The sequence below is a fragment of the Dipteris shenzhenensis genome, chromosome 18 (assembly GCF_047967505.1).
Source record: "Dipteris shenzhenensis isolate YYH24624 ecotype China chromosome 18, Dip_SZ_1.0, whole genome shotgun sequence".
NCBI classification, from domain to species: domain Eukaryota; kingdom Viridiplantae; phylum Streptophyta; class Polypodiopsida; order Gleicheniales; family Dipteridaceae; genus Dipteris; species Dipteris shenzhenensis.
The window spans coordinates 12,913,383-12,929,674 of record NC_141613.1 but is presented as its reverse complement, the minus strand read 5'-3'; the positions used below and the strand labels follow the sequence as shown (position 1 = coordinate 12,929,674).

At 44.9% G+C, this 16,292-nt stretch overlaps 1 protein-coding gene across 2 annotated transcripts; it reads right to left on the bottom strand.

Moving 5' to 3' along the window:
- Positions 1 to 5,957: 5,957 nt before the first annotated feature.
- LOC147890816 (uncharacterized) lies at positions 5,958 to 12,336 on the bottom strand. 2 transcript variants are annotated; one of them, XM_087389629.1, is made up of 4 exons: positions 12,093 to 12,336; positions 9,860 to 10,181; positions 6,668 to 9,768; positions 5,958 to 6,463 (listed from the first exon to the last, which is right to left on the bottom strand). In XM_087389629.1, exons 2-3 carry the CDS (start codon positions 10,022 to 10,024, stop codon positions 6,679 to 6,681), a joined length of 3,255 nt encoding a protein of 1,084 aa, XP_087245755.1. In that variant the 5' UTR covers positions 10,025 to 10,181; positions 12,093 to 12,336; the 3' UTR covers positions 5,958 to 6,463; positions 6,668 to 6,678. The 2 variants fall into 2 exon arrangements, with proteins under 2 accessions (XP_087245755.1, XP_087245754.1); XM_087389628.1 differs by lacking the exon at positions 12,093 to 12,336 and adding an exon at positions 11,356 to 11,627.
- Between the last annotated feature and the right edge of the window lie 3,956 nt (positions 12,337 to 16,292).

Below are 16,292 nucleotides of genomic sequence, written 5' to 3'. Positions count from 1 at the left end.
AGTACATCCTCTATTGAGTTATTATTAGGGCAAGCACATGGGCCACCAAACCAGTCTGTGGTGGTCCTACAGCCCTGGATTAGAGGGCAGAAGAGCTGGGATAGGACCAGAACAAAGCCATTGGAGCTCTCCTGTGTGCAGATCACCATCGGGGTGAAGAGTAGCACATCCCATAAGGAGCTACTGAAGCCTGAGTAGAGGCACGTATCAGTTTGGAGATTCTCAGCAGAGTGCAGCATACAAAACTCGTGGTGGGCCTTAATCGGCAGAGCTTGCTGCAGGGGTTAGTGCACTTTTGTCTTTTTGCACCGATTTCTACATCTATTTTAATGAGATCTTTTGGACTGTACATGCTTTCTATCTTCTTGTGTCTGCACCTGTTGAAGTGAGATACAGTGAGTGTTCTACCTTGGCATATCTTCTGCATTAGATGTCTTGTAATCTCAACTAGTGTGCAACCCGTGGCAAGCCACAAGCTACAAATTAGCAAATGAATCAGCTGTTTGCTAATCTGTAATCATTGCTTCCTTGTCCATTTTGCTGCACTCAGGCTGCTTCGGATCAATTGGTCGCTTGTTGCACAACGCTTCAATATCATTAGTCGGTTGCACAATTAAATGCATGCACAGCTCTCCACCATGATCTTTGCAGATCACTTCTTTGGTCCCTGAGAATAATACATGTCTCCAATTAAGTGTTTCAGATGTTATCCACATAGTCCACCTTCTGAACAAAACAACAATCGAATTTTCTTTCCGTGTTGCTAGAAGCAGCGTGTGTAGAAGCACTCTTTCAACTTTGAAATTTTTTAAAAGATGAGCAATTTGAGCGAATCCTACCTGGATAGATTTTTCCAATATCTCTCGTTCTTGTGCTACTTCAATCACTGAAAGGAGATACCGTTGTATGGGATCCTTTAAGTGTATAGTAGCGGTGTTCAAACATGAATTTTCTCACATGGTCCCTTGTTGGATGGATTAAAGAGCGGAAGTAGGGATGCCAAAACCAAACGCAACAAATTCATCAAATGCTCTTACAGAATTGTCCCCTTCGACATTTTGATGCTCTGTACGTGCCTTCAAATGTTAGGGGGCTGTTCATGGGCTGTTAATCAGACAAAGAGATAGAGAGATAGAAAGCTCATGAATCAAGATAGCTTGCAGACCCGTGGCAAAGTGTAACATGCAACGGTCGCACCCAATCAAAGGAGTCAAAATAAAATCCTGCGTAAGCATGGCCTTTTGAACTGAAACAGTGAAATGGATGGCCTTATGTGTGATGTGTGTGCGCAAGATGAGCATATCGAATACAACAATAAATTGATGCCCGTTGGTAGTGCCGTATACTCGAATGAGCGCCTTCTTTGATATGAGAAATTGCCCTCCTCCTTACCTTGAAAGACCATCGTAGGAACGGCGTTCAAAGCAAGGAAGACGGCATTCGTAGCTGAGGATGGAGGCGGGGCTAGAAGAGCCAATACATTAGCGACGGACGAAGTAGGTTCTTTCGCAACCTTTTCGACAAGCCACTTCGGACAATCCTTCTTGCCATGCGCAGTGATGTGGTGGCAATGAAAGCAACGATGTTCTTGGTGGGACCGCTTCTGCTCGTCGGACTGTAGATAGCCTCCCGTAATACTCGCTTTAGCCTTCTCATCCAGAGTCATCTTTGGCTTCGACTCCTTTTGACCAGAAGCCTGGCCGTCTTTCTTTTAAAGCTGATTGTTCTTCTTTTAATCCTTACTCGCTGTATTGTTTGATTGCTGCAGGGCTTTGAAATCTTTATGGACCTACTTGGGGCTTTTCCCCGTTCAGCATCAGCTTCTGATTCCGTGCGAGAGTCAGCACCCGCTCGTAATCCGACAGGTCGAAGTTCCGAATGGTAAAACATATGTTTGTGTCAAATCCCCTCGAATGAATTGCTACATCTTGCGCTCTCCGTCATGCGCAACTGTTGCGCCAACGTGATGACTTGTTACCATATGTCAACACAAGCAAACCATTCTCCCAACGCCAACGTGATGACCTTGTTATTATATGTCAACACAAGCAAACCATTCTGGGATCATTGAGGTGAGAGAAAACGAACTTTGAGGTCGGTCACAAACGTTGCCCAAATAAAATTCGTCTTAAATATTTTTGCGTGAGTATGCTTACTAGCCCAATGCTACCACCAAGTCACCGCCTCACTTGTAAGATGAGGGACTGCAAGGTGGACTTTATCTTGCTCATCTTGAATCCGCGCTAACGAAAAATGAGCTACAAACTAATGAATAAATTGCAAAATTGCTAAATGATCACACTTACCATCATACTTAACAAAATTTGGAGTGGACGGAGTGAGTGGTGTTACCTTTGTCAATGGCGAAGCTATGGCGGCGACAGCTACTGCGCTCAAACTTACCTGCATAGTGGCTAACATCTATTTGTGTTGGAGAAGCATCGCCTCTCGGTCTAGCTTTTGTTGCCTCTTTGCCTGAGCGAGCTCAGTGCGTCACAATGTCTCCTCATTTTTTAGCTCCTCACGCATCAATAAGAGCAGTTTTTCAGAATATGTGATGCTTCTTTCTTCCAATAGCTTTTTCCTCCAAACGTTGTTTTGTCTGGTCCAACTGTCTTCTGCTTTCTTCCAACTGGGATGAATGTTCTTCGAGTTGCTACAAGAGAACCCGATTCTGCTCTAGAAGGTTCGCCATTACTTCTTGAGCACTTGGCGGAAGCATATCTTGTTGATACTCTTTCTCCTCTTCAAAGTCTTCGAGGTTGAAATCTTTTCCTGACCCTTCTATGGCGCTTGATTGTGTGTCCTTTCCGGATCTCAACACAACCATACACTCGCGGTAGTCAAGCTAGATACAGACCGAAGCTCTAATACCAATGTAACATGCAACGGTAATCTTCATGTAATTCAAGCAAGACCTTTAAACCTTTAGCGAGAAATGAGCGTTGTTTACCATAGAGACAAAGGAGATGAGGGTAGAGAGAGAGTAGAGCCGACAACCGATTGGGTCCCTGTACCCACTAAGAGCCCCCTCACCCAATCAGGGGAGAATTTGCTTTATACTTGGAGAACCAAGAAATACAAAGAACACTCTGAGAGAGAGCACGAAAACACGCTTTTGAAGAGCTCACTGTGCACACGTATAGCAGACCCAAAGATCTGAGAGGCAACGCTGACCAATACCGAGACCTTGATGCTGTCCACACTAACGATGTAGGAACGCTTCTGCAAGGCAAGGAAGAGGCTTGTGCTGTCCACCAAAATGCAGGGTTACTGCATGAGTGAGAGAGTGAAAGCTGAGAGTAATAGATACTGAGAGAGAGCTGAGATATGACTAAGAGAATAGAGCTAAGAAGCAGGCTGTGTAGCCTATAAAAGAAAGCTGAGAAAGCTGAGGAAACAGTGTCTAAACCTCTCTCCGTTCCCTGGTCCAAACCTCCAACTGTTGTGCTGCGTGGTCACCTTCAAATCAGGCTGAACTGATGGCCAAGGGACTGAGGCTAGAGCAGGGCCAGATCTGAGGAGTTTAGGGGCTGCACAATAAGGCTGAAGTGGATCTGTAGGAGAGCTGAAGGTAGGAGCAAACTGAATGCTTCAAAAGGGCAGCAAAGGGGCCCCTTTATAGGGCTGGAACTGAGCCAACCCAGTCTGTAAACAGCCGAGTGGGTCGGTCTGTTTTACAGACTGGTGGGCCTACAACCAGCCTATAAAAGCCCTCCCTGGCTCATTTGTCACGGGAGTTTTTGGGCAGCCTGTCCAGCCTTTGGCTAGCCCTAAAGGGGCTCCTAACCTAGGCTAAGACCTAACCTATAAGATGGAAACACTTAACCTACTGTTCTCCAATGGGTACTAGTGAACAAGAACTGAATTGTTGACTTGACCTAAGGCTGAGAGACTGACCTACGTAGCTTGTGCCTGACTGTCCCTCAACAAGGGCTCACAAAAGGGTCACAGCATACGACAAAATCTCCTATCTGGGAACTATAATGCACTTGTCAATGTAGCCAATGTGTCACCTTGCACCCAAGTGCAGGGATGCATGTGACACAAAGCCACAATAGTGGATTTGGTTGAGTTGCAGGCCTTCTCCTTTTGTACCACTTCCACTCCAACATTCAGCATGGGATTACAACAAATACGCATTCATTTTTTTAATCCAAGTAGAAATGAAGATAAATGGTCATCGATCCCCACAATGTTTCAGCATTGGAGCTTTTGAAAAAAAGCTCGATAGCAGCATTCCGCAGGATTGGGTTCTTCTATCTTGAATTTCTACCATCATCGTCACGAGTAACCAATTTACTGGAAACATCCCTCACATGCTTTTAATCGCACACTACTTAGATTAGTATGGTTGTTTGATACAACCTCACAGGAGAAATTCCGTCTTATCTAGTCCTTTAAATGCAAAAGGGCAACACCGAATTGGGAGGTTCAGCATAAACATTTTAGCACTCATGTGGAACATCCCCGAAACATATTGAAGAGCTGAACTCTTTCAGGCCTGAGCTTGCTAATTAGAGAGTATCGGGTGAAGCCCCTACGCATTCCGGATGATGAACCTTAAGATTTCCCTTGTCATTGATCATCCACTACATCAGATCTGAGAACACAAGGCAATCAATTCAGTCTAACAGCAAAAGTTAATCTACCAAGTTGAGACAAATCTTGCTTTGAAAGCAGTTTTGACTGTATAGTTCTCTACTTCCGGAGCCACGCCAACGGAAGCGACCCTAAGGCTACAAAAACATTGTCGATTTTGTGGCCTCCACATGAGAGGGATAATTTTAAAGTGAAGGAATGGAAAGGTGTTGAAATCTCTCGTAGAGAGGCAATGTGAGACATGGAAAGCCATCCTCCCGTAACTTATATCGATCTAATGGATCACATTGATCTAATCTAATCGAACGATCGACATTCTTCCGATGGTCATAACTGTTTAGTCTCCTTAATATATTATAGATTCGTGAGCAGGACATTAACCTATCTACACGTTGTATTAGCTATGCTTTGATACAGGCAAGTGTTAGGTTTGTTTCCAACAACCTCCCGTTTAATGAGCCCCACCAACTATTTCTTTTTATGCTACTCTCTTCCATCCCCTTCCATTGATGCATATTCTGCTACCCCCTAATGATCAAAGTTCAATGCCTTCTTCTCCCCCCGTTCTTTTCACCTCCTTCCTCTCATTCAAACTAATTAATATGGTATCTTGTTTTTCTAATTGTCTCACTGGCATACAATACTCTTAAAAATGGTAGGCAAATTTTTAAGACCTGATTATGTCCCCCCATTGTAATAAAGAGCTCAATCTGTAGTTGGGCATTGCTATTATAACAACCAAGTCAGCTGTAAATACTTGAATGACCACCTCGGCTACCTTGGAATTTTAACATATTACATGCAAGATGACGAACTCTCAAAACTCTCACTGCTGCTGCTATTGCTGCTGCACTTCTTCAGGCAAGAAAGAGCAGAGAGAGACTAGATTCCTGCTCATAAACACGGGCTACTCCACACTTGCTGAAGCCTGAACCCCTCCAAGGAGCAAAGGGTAAAGACAGTGTCCCTTATTTCAGACCGTATGAGGGCAGGCTGCCTTTGTTGTCTTGCCATCAAACAGAAGTTTCAGGGTGAAATCTTTATTACCTTTAAAACCCTTCAGAAAGCGCCCAGCAAACAAAGATCACTAATAGACAATTTTATGTGGTGACCCCATACTTCAAAAAATATATAACCGTCATTCCCATCTTCTGATCAAAAAGATTTTTAACGTCAGAAGCCCTAAAAAATTTATATTGCGGACAAAGTAGTGCTGCCTCAACATGCAAGCTTTGCAGTAAAGCTTCGCTCCTCAAAAAACATAGGATGAAACATGCGCGTCTTAGCAGCAGTCAACATGATCTTCATTTAGTGTTAATATAGCCCTACAAAAAAGGGAAACTCTGAAGGAATACTGACCACTCCCAGCAACTTTCCGTTGACATGTCACCATTACCATTTCAGAGAATGCCCCAGCAATGGCAATTTAAAGTTCATACGTGGAATACCACTTGAAATTACAAACAATTTGTAAAGTTTCTTTTCCCAATCATTTGGTCCAACAATTTTGGCATTTACAGCAGTACCTGGAAATAGATTGAACTTTCGAAAGGATTGGCTGATATCTATCAAATTTTCTCATTACTAGCCCGCAACTTTTTAAAAAATTATGGTTGGGCATACAGTTGGGTTTATGGCTTGCTGATATTTATAAGAAAGATTCAAAATTAAAGGCACAAAAAACTCCAGTCTGGACGGTGCTGGGAAAATCCATAGCAATCTTGCACAAGCACCGATCCCCAACAGACTTCGTGGCAAATGGACCTGAGTAGTTTGCTGACCATCTATATGATCTGTTGGTAATACATCACACATCCACGTGACAGTTCAGGGAGGGCATAATGTAAGTATGAGGGGTTGCCTGTTTCAACCAGCAAAGCAATGTCAAGTGGCAAATTTGATTCCACCTAATTTACTCACCACCAAAACAAAGAGAAAGATGTGCATCTATGAGAATGCCTGTTTAGTCAGAGAATCAAAATCAAGAGGCACTCCACTTAATACTCGCAGAAGTCAAACACCCAAAAGAGACAACAAAGATATGCATCTGTGAGAATGGAATTACCTTACAGATGCTTATGGCGTTGGTACCTGTTGATTCTTCTTCTTTTCCAAATAACTACCTAGTCTGTGGAGTAAAGCCTTTTTCTTTTTCTTAGCCGGTAAGGATGTTACTTCCTCCTTCGGATTCACCTCTTCCTTGTGAATCACCTCTTCCTTTTGTTCTTCTTCATCTTTATGCAGAAGAGAGAGACTCGCATCCATCACCTCCCCCAGTGAGTCTGGCTGAGGCTTCTCCTCTCTGGATTCTAAAAGGATGGTATTGCCATTCATTTCTGAATGAACTGATATATCTATGGCATCCTTGGCTGTTTGCCGCTGCTTGCTATCATCTAGAAGTCGTTGTATCTCAGCTTCCATAACTGATTTTGCCTTCTCTGTGTCTGCTAGATGCTGATGCACTTCCAAAAGAGCCCTCTTGTTGATTTCTCTTTCCACTTTGGCAACCTCAAGCTCCTTTAAAAGTTCTTCGTTGCTGCTTTTTGAAGCATTTACTTCTGTCATAGCAGTTGCCAGACGCTCTTCTGTATCCTTTAACTTCATTTTCAAGCTAGCCAACTCCTCGTGCAAGCCTGCAACACCAAGATCAGCCATCTCCTGTGTCTCCGTATCCATTCCTTGCCCTGGCACAGTTGAACCCTTAACCTTTAATGTCTCAATTTCCTTTATGACGTCTTGAAGCCTGTTTTCTGCTTTGTTCCAAGCTGTTTGAGCTTCTTGTACATCTAGTCTAGAGTTTTCTAGCTCCGTTTTTAATTTCTCAACTTCAGCAATTGCTGCTTGACTTTCTGCTCTCGCAGCCTTTGCTTGCTCTTTTTCCACCTGGATGTCAGTCTTAAGCGACTCAACTTCTGCTCTTGCAGATTGAACCTCCTCTCTTGCGACTTTAACTTCTGTACTTGCCATCTGAGCTTCTTTCATTGCTGCATGCAGTTTCTCTTTGGCTGCCTCAGCTTCGCCCCTTGCCAATTTTGTTTCTTCCCTTGCAGCTTGAGCATCCATTGCTGTTTGAGCTTCTATTCTTGCTGCATTAGCTTGCTTCTTTTCCAGCTGGATTTCAGCCTTCAGTGACTCAATTTCCTTTCTGGCTGATAGAGCCTCATCTCTTGCCAGCTCAACTTCTTTACTGGCCATCTGAGCCTGTTCAATTGCTGCATGCAGTTTCTCTTTTGCTGCATCAGCTTCTTCCCTTGCCAATTTGGCTTCTTCCCTTGCAAGTTGCGAATCTGCTTTTGCACATTCTGTTTCCTCTGCTCTTATGTGAACCTCCAGTTCAGCTGAACGAGCAGCTTGCAGTGCTCCCTGGACTTCATCTTTTACTGCTTGGGCTTTGGCTAACTCAATCATCAAATCCTTTTTATATCCCTCAGCTTCGGCACATGCTACTTGTGCTTCTGCCATGGCCTGTTCTCTCTCTAGAGTGGTTTTTTGCAAGGACACACAAAGATTGTCCACTTCTTCCTTTGCAGCTTTCCCAACTGTTAAGGCTTCTTCAAGATCTTGTTTCAGTTTAACCAGCTCAGCATCCAGAGTAGCAGCTTTAGCATTTGCACATTCTTCCCTCTCCTTAAGGTCAAGCGTATTCATATGGTTTGTTTCATTGAGTGTTGTCAACTCCATACTCAAGGCAGTGACTTTCGAATCCAATGTAGAGGCTCTGTCCTCCAGTTGTACTATTTTCAATTGCTTTTGCTCGAGCTCTGACGTCAGGGAAGAAATTTTAGAAGCCAGGCTTGATTCTCTTTCCTTCAATGATAGCAAATCTACTTGGCTGCTTTGTAACTCCATAGTTACAGCAGCAGCTCTAGCAACTGAACTTGATTCCCTTTCCTGTAGCTCCACTAACTCTTTCTGGTTTCTTTCTAGTTCTGCAGTTAGAGCATTAACATTCATATTGGCAATCCTTTCCCTCTCTGTCAAGGTCATGAGCTCCAAGTTCTGCCTTTCTGACTCTTTCTTAAGACACTCCAATGTAGCATACACACTTGATTCTTTCTCTTTTAGCAGCTCCAATTCAGCCTGCTTCGCTTCCATGAGCTCTGTCAACTGAGCATTCAGACCTGCTGCTTTAGCATTTGCATTTGCTTCTCTCTCTTTCAATTCCCCAACATCCAATAGACTTCGTTCAAGCTCAGTTTTGAGAGCCTCAAGGCAGGTGCCAAGAGTAGCTCCCTCCACTGTTGCTTTGACCAGGCTCTCCTGTGCTTCCTCTAGCTCTGCTGACACCTTGGCCAGGGAAGCAAGCGCCATCGACTCAGCCCTTTTTGCTTGCTCTATTTCTGATTTTACCCTGTTAGAATCCAAATGAGTGTCAGCCACCACCATAGAAGCCTTTTTTTCAGCCTCTTTAACAGCTGCAAGCTCGCTTTTCAGATTTTCCAAGGTCGAAGTCAATTCTGCTATCTGTAGCTCAGAGCTTTTAGCTAATGCAAGCTCCTTTTTCAGTCCCTCTATTTCAACTCTTGCACTGCTTGCTGCCTCAGCTATCTCCTTTAAGTCAGCTTCCTTGGCAGCCAACATGTCTGCTCCTTCCTGTGCAATTTTCTCACGGGATACAGTAGCGTCTGCAAGACTTTGCCGTGTGGAATTGAGCTCATTCATCAACTCATCCATTCTGCTTGCTGCTGAGTCCACTGCAACAAGAGACCCCTTGGTTACTAGAAGCTCAGCAGAAAGCTCCTCTACTCTTTTCGCAGTGGATTCGGCTGCATTCATTGCTTCTCCAGCCAGTCTTACGGCTTCATCTTTGGCCTCCACACAAACTGCAAGCTCATGTTTCAAACTCTCCATGGCTTGCTTGTTAGTTTGCAAGTCAATGACAGCTTTTTCATACTGCTGTTTCATAATATCCAGTTCTCCTTGCCAGTCCTCAGCCGCAGTAAAAGTGGCATGCTCCATCTCTTCGGCTCGTAACTTGTCCCTTTTAGAAGTCTCATTAGCCTCGTGGAGTTTGGCTGTTAAGTCTTCCACATGCCTCTTTGATCGGGCAAAGTCCTGCATCAGATTGGATTTTGACTTTTCCACCAAGGCTAGCTGCTCCTTGACCTTTGCAAGTTCTTCTTGTGCCTGGTGGAGATCAGCCCCTCTACTGGAAGGAGCCCTCCTCTGTCCAACAAAACCAAAAGAGTCATCAACAGAAGCTGCATAAACCTATTCACTGAAACAACATGACGCAGATGTAGCACTCATGACATACCTCTATGCCAACAAGTTTGGAAGATCTTCGTTCAGTAGTTTTCGGGCTGTTTTCCCCAAACATACTGGCCCCTGCTTTCACTGCTGGTGGGGTCTTGTCAGTGTCTGAGGCAGCCCCTTTCTGTAATTTCGGTCGTGGAGTAGCAGGAAACAACTTACTAGCCATGCCTGAGGGCTTGGAGTCTACTGTTAACGTAGTTTCAGTGCTTAGCCAGAGACACAGAGAGACTTTCCCAAAAGCATGAACGCATAGATCTCTCTTCAACTAAGCCCAAGCTGTTCCAAAGTGCAGTTGCAAAAAGCCTCCATGAAAGTACCTGAATCTGTAAGGACCATTTTCAATGTTTAGCATCCATGAAGTAATTAGGAACCTCTTGATTTAATCAAGTAATCCTTTAACAGAGTTGAATGAACCAAACAGGTCAAAAGCTAGGAGTCATTGTTGTGCACGAAGTCAGTTAACACATGAAAAGATGTTTGTGTGCCCTCTTTCCACATGACACAGCTAATGTGCATCTACCACCACCAGGAAAATCCAACAAATTTTGCCCCTATGGATGATCTTTCAAGCAATGTGTGCCTTCTGAGGGGTACATAAGACCCATATAAAATATGATGGTTACGATCCAAGTCATAAAATTAGAAGAAGCAGCAAGGGTAAAGATCCCTTATCTAGAACGAGTCTAAACGGACCCGCTCCGTAGTTACATCTGAACTTTCACCGACTCCTGCATATATTCAAAGCAATTGTCCGACTTCATGGTTCCATTTGAACTTTGGACAACTCCCGTGTATATTCTATAACTGATAGATTAGTCCACAATCAGAAGGCTTACGACTCCATGATTTTGTTGCCTTAACACTATAGAGTTAAGAGGGGGGAAAATGGCCTAGGGTAGTTCACGGCTTCGTTCACGCTTCATTCAAGTATGCACAAGTCAATTATTGGTGAGCCAATGCATTTGCAGATCCAGTAATGACCTTTCCCCAGCCGAAAGAGATGCCGCTTCAGATAGAGGACGCTTTCTCACAATCCCGCTTTCTCTGGGCGAAAATTAATTTGGATTCTAGGATGCCTATCGTGATTGCTCTACAAGCAGAGGCGAAGTGATATCTGACTGAAAAAGGGATCGTGACTAACCACATTGGTGAAAGCACCGCTCGAGGAACAACATAATCTATGGAATCATGCTCAGTACTAGGAACACTCAATTATCACAATAGATTCTCTTGTAGATACAGTTCTAATACTCTGCCGGTGCTAACGAGGACCACGTTTTTGCAACTCCGTAAACGCGACAGGTGCAGGTCAACCAGTTACCAAAATCGACTAAGCTTCGCTCCTCAATGGATTCAAATTCATTCAGTGCATGCAGCCTGGCTATGCTCGTTCGCAGTGTCCCTCGAGCCGACGGCGCTTTTCTACCTATGAAGATGCACCCCCTGGACGCTCTCAACGTGAAATCGGTTCTATGCGATCATCGGGATAGCGCATACCTGATTTCTGCCTATTGCGGTACTCAGGAACACGAATCACGTCTCACGGTGGTGCTATGGCTGGATACAAGGCCGAAATGCGGCAATGCGGACAGCTTGGATCACAGTATTGACGAGACAGAAATGCAGCTAGATCGCTAGACTAGGCGTGCTTGTTAGCAAAGGTGAGGGGACGCTTCCGATGAAGAAAGCATGGGGGATGCACATGGGGGACGTCGATTGGGGTCTGTAGGTGCGTCAGAGGGGTAAAGGCGATGCGTTGCAAGGGGAGGCAACGCACGCCAGCTACCCGGTGGTTGAGACTTGAGGGGAGGGGAAGGAGTTACGAAAAGGTAGGAAGGGGACGATATGTGGGGCAGTAAAGCGAGCAAAAAAGGAGCGCAGAGCTTGGCGATGGCAGGGAGGAGCCCACGCTGCAGCAGCTGAAGGGGGAGCTTCTTCTCCTCCGTGCGATGGCGAAGCTCTGCAGCACTGAGAAAGCGAGGTCCGGAAGCTCCCATGACAAGATAGCTCAGCTCAGGACATGGAATCAAGCAAGCAAGCAGCAACAGGAGCAACACAAGTCGAAAACGATAGTGCAACTAACGTTTGCAGGAAAGTGCGGTGCTCGCAGCTAACTGCAAGATGAGGAGTGACGCATCTTCTCTTCCGGAGCTCGCAATCACCTCCGAGCTTCCCTACAATCCCCCACCTTCCCCACTCAACTTCCTGTCTGTCCTCCCACCTCCGAATCTCACCTTCCTGTCTGCTGGGAATCGCATCTCATCGAACTGCTGGGGGCGGAATGCAGCTGAGCTCGGAGGAGTAACATGGGGGAAAGGCGGGGGGGATGGCGAGGGGAGCAAGGGAATGCAGGCAGGCAGGCAGGCAGGTGGGAGCTGGCAGAAAAGTTTGAAGGATTGATGGAGAAGGAAGGAAGGTAGCTTGCAAGCAAGCAATCTACGTAGAAAAGCAGACGAGGAAGATGAACAAGCTCAGTGAGCTCTGGGTGCTCAACAGAGAAGAAGACGAAGCAGATCAGATTAGCTATCAAAATCGCTGCTCAGTAGCTCACGTACTCTGAGTCCGTGAAGAAGACGACCCAAGGGGCGCCCGCCCACGTGGCTTGCCACCGCGCACGGGCGCCCGCTTGCGTGGCGGGATCCAACGGACCACCACGTGGGTGACGACCGTCATCACTTGGGCGTGCGTGTAGGGGTGTCTGACCACGTGGCACGCACCACGTTGGCGCCAGCTAGATTCACCAGCTAAGACGGTGAAATGGGCGCCCATCCACGTGGCCAGGAAGAAGGCAGAAGAGGGACCGTGGAAGGCGCGTTCGTCGCCGTGGCACACCAGCCTGCGAGGCCAGAGCCAACTTCCAGGACTGCGCAGGGGCGCCTGACCACTTGCCGGACCACGTCGACGCCAGCGAGGCGTACGTCCCTGCAGCTTGAGTCTTTTCCCGCCAGTTGAGCCGCAAATCGCGCACCTGCTGGATATGAGCCTGCTGTCACCCACTGACGCCGGTCTTCAGACAGTCCCTGTCTCCCCGACAGTTAGCCCGTCACCGTCTATCCCCGGTCACCACACGGCTGTGCCCGGTTAACCCAACCCCAGCCTTTGTTCCTATTGGACAACACTTTATTAACCAAGGGTCAGATTCCTGGTCAGATCCTCCCTCGTTTTCTCATTATTACCCTGCTGTAAAAGATCCCGCCTTCCAAGTTTTCAAATAGCCTCTCCTCCACTCCTGCCTTTCCACGTGGCCCCCTTTTGGCAATTGTTTTTTAAGATGCTACATGACACACATGTGCATTCTCCACTCCTGCCTTTCCACGTGGCTCTCTTTTTCCAATTGTTTTTTAAAATGCTATTTTTCCAATTGTTTTTTAAAATGCTACATGACTCGCACATGTGCATTGTGTTTGGTGTTTTGGCTTCCCTCTTGCCGATGGAACATTTCACCAGAGGACGCACCCAAAAGCACCCACTTTCTGTGGTATCTTTTTTGGTTCTCCCAAGAGCCCCATGAGGTGTGTCCATTCCTCGTGTTGACTTCATCTAACCCTTAAAAATTGAAGGGGGAGAGGGCGGCCTTGTGTGTCATGAAGGGGCAAATAGCTCTCTCTCTTAGAGTTTGTTCACCCGCGTGGCTTGGTTTGGAAACCAAAACCCACAGTTTGCAATAGAAAGGTTCACTCGGAGTAGATACCATCGACAGACAGCTCCTTCCAAGTAGGGGCTCGTGAAAAAACCAAAAGCCATCATTGTTTTAGACTATTTCCAGGCAGTTGTGAGGGTGATCCACTTCATCATTTTTGCACACATACTCTGAATGCCTACCTCCAATTGTAGAAGATTAGCTGGCACGTGAACCAAAAAGAAACTGCAACCTAGCTTTTGGCAGGTAAATCTGATTTGAAATTAGGTTTCAAACCAAGCCCTCTACATGAATAGGCTCTAGGGGGGGGGGGCGAAGGGGTCGGGGTGGGGGGGTATTTCCCTTATGCTTGTGCAAGAAATAGAGGGGAAATAAAGGGGACCGTAGGAAATAGCTCCCCATGCTCTAAACCTCATGAAGCTATTTCCACTACCCTTGAGAACCTTCTCTAGTATTGGTGTGACATTTCTTTATAGCCCTCTCCTACGAAGGAAGTAAGGGGAGATGGTTGCTTTTTGGTCCAAAGGGCCTTCCATGTTTTTTGTTTGTACTTGGTCAAGTTGACCTTGCTAAGGACATCATTAGTGTTTAGATTACTTTAAAATGTTAGTCTTCTAGCTATCCTTCTACTCTTTCTTCCATTAATAGCTTCATTAATTACTTTGCCACCTTGTTTTAATTATTTTATCCATGCAAGGGAGCTTAGGGCCTCATGTCATGGAGGGAAATAGCTATTTCCCTTATGTTGTGCAAATGCACCAAGGCACATAGAGAGGAAATATGGAAACAAGTGGATTGGACGCAATGCTCTAGAACTCATGCTACTATTTGCCCTACCCTTGAGAACCATTGATGTGACACTCATTTCTTTATAGCCCTCTCTCCTTTCCCCTTGGATTGTTATGTCATGCACTAAGGGGAAAACGTCCAAAACATCTAAAATAACCATCCTTATTTCTTCCCTCCATGATATAAGACCTAAGCTTAGCTCACGAAACAACACTTAGATGGGTCATCCCCACAACCACTCAAGTGTGCAACCAACGTAATTAAGCTACCATTGTAGGACAACTTCTCAAATTTGTGTGATGGGACAATGGTAATAAGTTTGCCATCCTTAATCTTAAGAGGGACTACGTGGATAAGGTTGATGCCTACTCGGGAAATTGTTTTTGTTTGATCCTCTATAGTGAGCTCATTGTCCAAAGGACACCTAGAGAATCTTAAGGGGGACCAAGCTATTGTTATGTATCCAATACATAACTTTCCACAACACTAACTATAGGCGTATCATCCTCCAACTTAAGAAAATCCACCAAGCATGAGGCGGCTACCTAGCGTGGTATTCCCTTAGATGTTAAACCTGTAGGCTAGGCCTCTAGTTAAAAGGAAAAGCTGGATCAACTATAAGCTACCTCCCACCACTTTTGCTGAGCATGAGCATGCCCATATACTTGTTTTCCTCCTCCACTCCCTCCAATGTTACTTGTACACTCACTCAAGTTGTACTCATATTTTAAAAAAACACCTTGCCCACTTCTCAAAATGGACACCTTGCATACTTCTCAATTCTCATTGAAAATTGAGCATGTTGGGCTTGTCTTGTTTTGCCCCTTACGTGTTTTTATCTTTTTATTCTCATTTTAAAAACTAGTAATTTCATAAAAAAATCCCTAACATTTGGATTTAACTTGTGAATCTAGGATTTCACTGTTGATCAGACACAATTTACATGAATTTATAGCTATAAGCAAGCACTACATCTTGCCCTTTTTTTAGCATTAATGCCATACCATAGGGCTTTTAGCGCTCTCTCTCTCTCTCTCTCTCTCTCTCTCTCTCGGAAGGTGAAAGGCATCCATCAAAAGGATGTTTAGAAAATTTATTGTGCTAATTATACAACCTTTCTTTTTTAAAAAAACTATTAAGCGACATCATTTGACTAAGGTGCATATGTGTGGGCATGTCTACGAGTATCTTTGGGTGGATAGGCTTGTATACATGTGCATCTCTTTCACAAAAACATAAGCTCTCCCTTAAATACCAAACATCCCTCTCTCTCTCTCTCTCTCTCTCTCTCTCTCTCTCTCTCTCTCTCTCCCCCTTTCCCTCTCCCTCTCCCTCTCCCTTCCTCCCTCCCTCTCTCTGTCTCTCTGTCTCTCTCTCTCTCTCTCTTCCCTTCTTAAGAAAGATGAAAGGAATCCATCAAAGGGATACTTGGACAAATTTGTAAGCAAAAAGTTGTGTTAATTGACATCATTAGGCTAGTGGTCCATATGTGCATGCATGTCTATGAGTGTCGCACAAGCACATGCATATGTACTTTCTTGTGCATGTTTGTGAGTGAACACATCTACATCGTGCATTTGCATCTACATGTCTATGCATTTGTGCTCACACACATGTGAGCAATTGCCCATGTATATGTGTATGTCCATGTGCATCAATGCGTGCATGTAATGAAAAGGAATAATTACTTATTGAAACAACACTTGGCTAGGGAGTTTTGATAGGATCTTTTGGATTTGTTAAAACACTACGTTGCTTTTTATTGTTTCCAAAAATATCATTGCAATGGGGGGTCCGAAGGGAGGGGGGAGAGGGGGGGATAAAAAATAATAGTGCACATTGCCATCATGTGACACTTTGTAGTTTAAAAACATCAATCTATTTCCAAACTCAAGTTGACAAAAAGAAATTGGTGTCATCCTATTGTCCTTCCAAACCTTAAGAGAATTATGTCAATCTCAAGGTAGTCTTTCATGGTCACATTTAGAGCTTTTGAAAATGCAAT